Source organism: Xiphophorus couchianus, chromosome 18 (genome assembly GCF_001444195.1).
Source record: "Xiphophorus couchianus chromosome 18, X_couchianus-1.0, whole genome shotgun sequence".
In the NCBI taxonomy this organism is placed as follows: Eukaryota; Metazoa; Chordata; class Actinopteri; order Cyprinodontiformes; family Poeciliidae; genus Xiphophorus; species Xiphophorus couchianus.
In genome coordinates this window covers 14,750,305-14,756,304 of record NC_040245.1, presented here as the reverse complement: position 1 = coordinate 14,756,304, position 6,000 = coordinate 14,750,305, and the positions used below count along the sequence as shown (strand labels likewise).

Sequence of the window (6,000 nt, the reverse complement as noted above, 5' to 3'; positions counted from 1 at the left end):
TTCCTATTTTCCTCATGTCTCTCAACACAGCACTTATATCACTGACATAAAGGGGTTAAAAATGCAAGTCCTAAAACAGGGGTGCAGGGGTGCCAAGTCCAGTCCTCTAGATCCTGGTAACTTTACAAGCATTCTTTCTCTTATGCACCAGAATAATATCACTGAATTCCCTCATCCACATGCTATTGAATCCCGCAGAGGTCTGGTAAGGAGCCATTCATGTGATTCAGGTGTGTTGGAGAGGGACTGCATCTAAAAGTTGCAGGATAGTAGCTCCAGAACTAAACTTGAACTACACATAAAATATCAAATCAGCTGACTTTTGATAGGTGTTTGGAGGCATGACCTAGACAGGACTATAAAAACCTACACAGGATGTTCTTCCCCTTATGTCATGACTGAACATAAATATTAGTTTCACCATAGTTATTAGTTATTAGTTTCACTATTTTGTGCGCCAGCTCTTGATTATTGGTGTCCCCCATCTAGATACCCCTTGCAAACCTTTATGGAGACGCCCCTGAGGTAAAATAAATACAGAAAGAAAGGAAAAGAAAACACACCCTGGAAATCTAGATCAATCAATGCCAGATCTGAATGATGAGTACACCTGCACAGAAACAGACACCGCCTTCTCCGTGAGCTGATAAAACCCCGTGCGTAAAAATCCTTGGTGCCTCGGTGCGTCAGGTGCCTTATTTCCTTAATGCAAATGCCCCACTCAGCGCGTTCTCTCACACCTCCTCCTCCTGGTGTCCTGCCCTCAAGACGGACCGGTAGCCGCCTCTGCTCCTTTAAGGCAATGAGGAATTAAAGCGTCTACAGGGGCAGGGGGAGAGAGTTATTCTGTGTAATGCTCAGAGACTCCGTGAGGCTGCGATTAGAGATCGACAGCGGGGAAGATGTGCTTGGTCGCTCCTTGCTGGACGCAAAGAGGCGGTGAAGATGGTGTGACTTTGGAGTCAGAAAAAAACAGCGTCCTTTTCATTGTCTTATCCTCTTTCCACTTTTTTTGCTTCATTGCTCTATTAGTTGGACTATTTTTAATTGTCTGAAACTATTTTTTCTCTCAAGGATGAACCGAGAGTTTTTGTTTAAATTAGATAATCGAAGCTTTTGATTTTTTTTCTTCCCTTTTCTTCTTATTTGTTTTGGAGATTTAGTTCGGGGCTAATTTGGGGAATTATTTCTGGCACCAGGACCCGGCTCTGACTCAGCATCACACACACCTGGGCTTTACCACTTCAGCATCCCCTTTGAATAACAGGGAGAAGCAGCAAGACGCGGAGCACAAGAGGAGAGTCTGCGCGCAGCGCTCTCCCCAAGACAATCACAGAGCCTCATTCTGTCCAAGCGCAAAAAATAAAAGCATAGACATAGGTCAGCGGCGCGAAATAAAAGTAGGGAAGAAAAAAAATTAAATTAAAAAAGTATAGAGACCCGGACTGGTTCGCTTCAAGACACACGCAAATGTTTAACCTTACACTAGGCGCACTGAAGAGAAACCCAGGGAGGCACCGGTCGGAGGAAGACGAGAAAGCATAGCTTTAGGGGGATTGAACGGAGCAGGGCATGTGGATATTGGCTTTTATCTTTCTCCAGAGCATCTTGAATGGTAAGTTTTTAACATGCCACTTAAATGTCTGTCACCTTATGCAGAAAACAGAAACAAAACAAAAAACAAATTAGTGCCAGACTGCTAAATGACTGAAGGAGGGAGTATGGAAGGTCACCTGTGACCCACATGGAATGGATTTTGTACAGTTGTCAAAAGGCTTGACACCCCTGATGGAGAGGGAGAGATGGGTGAGGCTTGAACTGATAAATCCCTCAAGCTCTCCTGCAAAAATACACATTTTATGGCCTTCAGAGGCACATTCTGAGCCAAACGAAACCACAATGTTGTTTGTGGGCTTTATGTCACAGATAAAACCGTAAATGCACTGATAAATTTGGTGATTTCTTTAAAGTTTTGATGAACTGAATTGCATCAAATTATTGTTTTGTTGCAAAACAGTTCTCATCCTGTCAGCTTACTTCCACTGTGGCCCTTAGTAATAAGTGACGTCTTTAATATAATGGACACTTGGTTTAACCCTTTCCCCCTCCCCCACTGTGAACATATTTTTCAAGTTCATGTTGGCTTGAATGAATGAAAAGGTGTTCAAATGGCAAAATTAGACACCTGGAGCATGCATTTTGTTTTTGCATTAAGATTATTTTTAAGTCATGCGTCGCTTGTAACCGATCCTTTCCTCAAAACATTTTCACATTAATTTGATCAGTTTTATTATTTCCAAAATGCCGTTTAGAGATCTTAGCTTAGGATAATTAAGACAGTTAATATAGCAAGTACAAAAGCATAATGTTAAAGGAGTTCCTACATAAATAAATGTTGGTATCAGATTTCCCTTTTCTCTTCAAATAATGAGTAATTTTTACAACTCATGCTCTTTTTGCACTTTTGTGCAGCACTGCACATTGCTGTTAGTAAGCACAGAATTTTTGTGCACCCATCTAGTATATCCACAATCAATGGTGGAAAATTGATACAGTTTATTGCATTCACGTACTGGCCACAGTAGCTTCTACAGGGAGGGATTATGGCTGCCGGGGTGTGTACGAAAACAGGGGGAAAGCAAAGGGAGTGTTAGATGAAGGAGAAGGGAAAGAAAATGGAAACACATCCATAAGAAAAACACGGGCGACATCTTGGGGTTCGTTCCTGTACCGAAAGAGAACCAGCCAATGGTTGGCTGGCTTTGGATGAAAAAAGGGCTAAAATGAAAAAGATGAATTTACGAATCAAGAATAGCCAAAACTGAGAATTACAGGTATGAATATGTTTTACCGCATCAAGGAGCTGCGATATGTGTGTCCCCCAAAATGGATTTTCCCCTCTAGCCGGAATGATAAAATACGGCTTCGAAATTGATTTTTGTTTCTATGTCGACTGTTTTTTTTTTCTTTTTCGGAGCCGAGGCAGCCCTTGGTCGGCGCTGTTTATTGACACCGACTCCATATAAAATGGTATCTCCCTCAGCCCAGCTTGTGCTGAAACTCATAAAGGAACAATAAGGAATCCTCATTAATCATAATCATCTGGCTCTGACATTAGATCAACCACCATGCAAGATTGTGTCCATTTATTGCGTAAGGGATTATTGAGGGGGCCTGTGGCAAATAACTGATAGGGATTAAGCCGCAGACAGCGCTCAGTGGCAGACGTCGTACTTTTCCAGTGCTAATGTGTCCTAAGATGTTGTATAAAGCGCATTTCCATCCATTGCTTTTACTTGAATTCTCCATCACTGTAGCAGAGCCTGGCTGTAAGACTTTGTCCTCTGCAGCTGGATGTTTTGTTGATTATCATGAGAAGGAGGTGTTCATCGGCTGAGCAGTCATTGTCAGAATGAATGAATGACCTTGCAGATTGAAGCCAGCACAGAGATTGAATTCCAGACAATTCTTGCTGTTTCCTAGTTGGGCCTGCTCTCACTGGCCTGTCTCTATGGTAACCTGTGTAATGGATGTTGCAAGCTTCGTCCAACATCCCCCCACAACCCCTACCAAATTCTATACTTACAATGCAGTCTAGAAAACCTATATGTTGCTGTGCATTTGATGATGCTTGCATGGAGCATTAAGAAGTTGTTCCTTGATGCTCCGTACTTTGATCTGGTTCTGCCATTTTGTTGTGGTACCCAACTTGTGAAGAGCTTTAATCAGTTGCCTGCACAAAAAGCTGCTCTGCAAGTCTATGAATCACATCATATACTAAATATGTTGCCCAGGCAAATTGCAGCCAAGCATGTTAAATAGCAAAATATTTACATTCAGGTGATGTTCAAACAAGAGTTCAGAAATCTTGTCTACATCTATTCATCTTGTGACCAGGCAGTTGTGCTCTGTTAGAGGTTTATTAAAAAAGTTATACACAATGGAAAAAGTATTCATAAAAACCATAAAGAAATTCTAAACAATAGAGAAAAGTCACAAAACGCAAAGTGAAACCAGCGAATTCATTTTTTTTGTGTGAAAAATGTGATACTCCGATGTTGAATTGGTTTATATTGGAGCTAAAATTGAGAAAATCATGGATTGTAAGGAAAAATGGTGAATATAAATACTTACTTAGGTATCACTGCTATATATTTGGTGGGTAGAAACAGGACATTTTAAAATTTGAGTTGTACAAGCTTTCCTATGACAAAAATATGTCTAGACATCACTTGAGTAGATGTTGAGTTCATTTTACAAAGACAAACCATGATGTGTTCAGTGTGAACCATCATCTCCAATCGAAGAGACTACAGTCCTATCAGCCATTGAGATTGTCTCTGTGAATTGCTCTCGTTAGGTAGAAATGCTACATCTCTGACAGGAGGTCTCTTAGGCATCCAGAGAATGGAGTTTAAATTTTATGTGTTAAAAATGTCTGGCAATTATACAGGAAGGACAACAAAACAATGACAGAAACTAATGAAAAGTTCTGGACTTAGTTGTGCCTCAAAACTTGTGCAGACATGTAACTCATTTGGTCAAAATCATGTGATTGCAACCAATAGGTTGAGACTTTAATCCAGCTGTTTCCTGTGCTCCTCACTACCACTAACATATGTCTAAAAAACATTAGACATTTTATAAACTTTCACTTTTAAACCAACACAATTCCAATTTACACCTAGATCTTTATACACATTTTAACAAGGCTAAAAATGCAAGCATATTGTTTTAATCCAGCAATTTACTCAACTAAACAGTCAATAAACCACAACAAGGAAATGAAAACAGGACATTTTATGTATATTTACTCTCTTTCAACCAACAAAAATTTAACCCTGGCATTCATCTATCTAGATACATCCTGTCAGCACAGCATCATCTCTGTGTTGTTAGGGCAATTTGGTGAGTTAATGTTGAAAGTTCCTACTGTATAGTATCGTTTGGAAAGTGCAGTTCAATCAACTTCCTCTCTGATGATGCCTAGAAAGCATCTTGTCATCTTGATTTTACTTGATAAACTTTATTTTGTGGAGTTTGAATTGGTGACATTAAAATGAACCGAGGGCAAAACTGCTTGGTCTATATGTGTTCTAAATGTAGACAGAATATCTCCTGCTAAATCTGGATTATGTTTAGAGTTAGCTGTGACTCCTGTCTGAATGAAGGCTATATGTTGCAGGGATTCACACACTGTATTATAAGCCGGGCGGGCCACCAGGCTTAACTTGGGCCCCCACCAGGCTAAGATTTGTTTGTTTATTTCTAAGTTTATTTATACACCAGGAACAATGATAGCAAAGACGGGTTAAAGAATCAATTTGGTGAGAAGCACAATGGTAACATAGTATGGTCAGTATGTGAATACACAGGGAAGCTGAGGTCAGGTGTGTTTTTTAATTCACAGGATTACTGTAACCACTTCCTGTCTTCACTGGGCTGGACGCTAACAGCTTCAGCGAATAAAGTGACAAAACACAGATAAAGAATCAAAACATTTTGAACACTTTAATGAGGGTGAAACAACCGAAGTGCAAAAAATGTATATTTATTTGAAATGTACAGTATTTTATTTTTTTACGTTTGCCATTTTTTGAGACTTTACAGTTGGTGTTTGGGTATTGTTAATAATGTTTTCCAATAGTACAAAATTACCTGATCATATTCTCAAATTTCTTGTCAACTTTAAACATTTTTTTTAACTCAAAAATACGGCAGGCCGCTGGATGACTGACCTACCACCATTGTTATGTTTTCTGGAGTAAACCCTGTGTTGCCTCAACATTGAAATCAGGTTTATTGCTCAATGATTAGACACAGTTGTAATTCAGATATTACGTATTCCTCGCATACTAAAAATTCCAATAGCTCTCTGTGTTATACTGCAGTTTAATTTAATACTGGCCAGTTACAGAAATTACAGCTATTACCCACTTCAATCTGTTGTTTAAAGATTCACATAGCACCATTTTAAAGCACAATCAAGTAACTATGTTA

The 6,000-nt window shown here is 39.5% G+C and overlaps 1 protein-coding gene across 3 annotated transcripts in view; it reads left to right on the top strand.

Annotated features, from left to right (window-relative positions):
• Positions 1–695: 695 nt before the first annotated feature.
• Positions 696–6,000, top strand: part of dscamb (Down syndrome cell adhesion molecule b) — a 122,574-nt gene continuing 117,269 nt past the window's right edge. The window contains exon 1 of one of the 3 annotated variants that reach the window (XM_027999008.1): positions 696–1,615. In XM_027999008.1, coding sequence (XP_027854809.1) covers positions 1,573–1,615 — 43 coding nt within the window. In that variant the 5' untranslated portion in view covers positions 696–1,572. The remainder of the gene's footprint in view (positions 1,616–6,000) is intronic. The other 2 variants (XM_027999005.1, XM_027999007.1) reach the window with 2 other exon arrangements.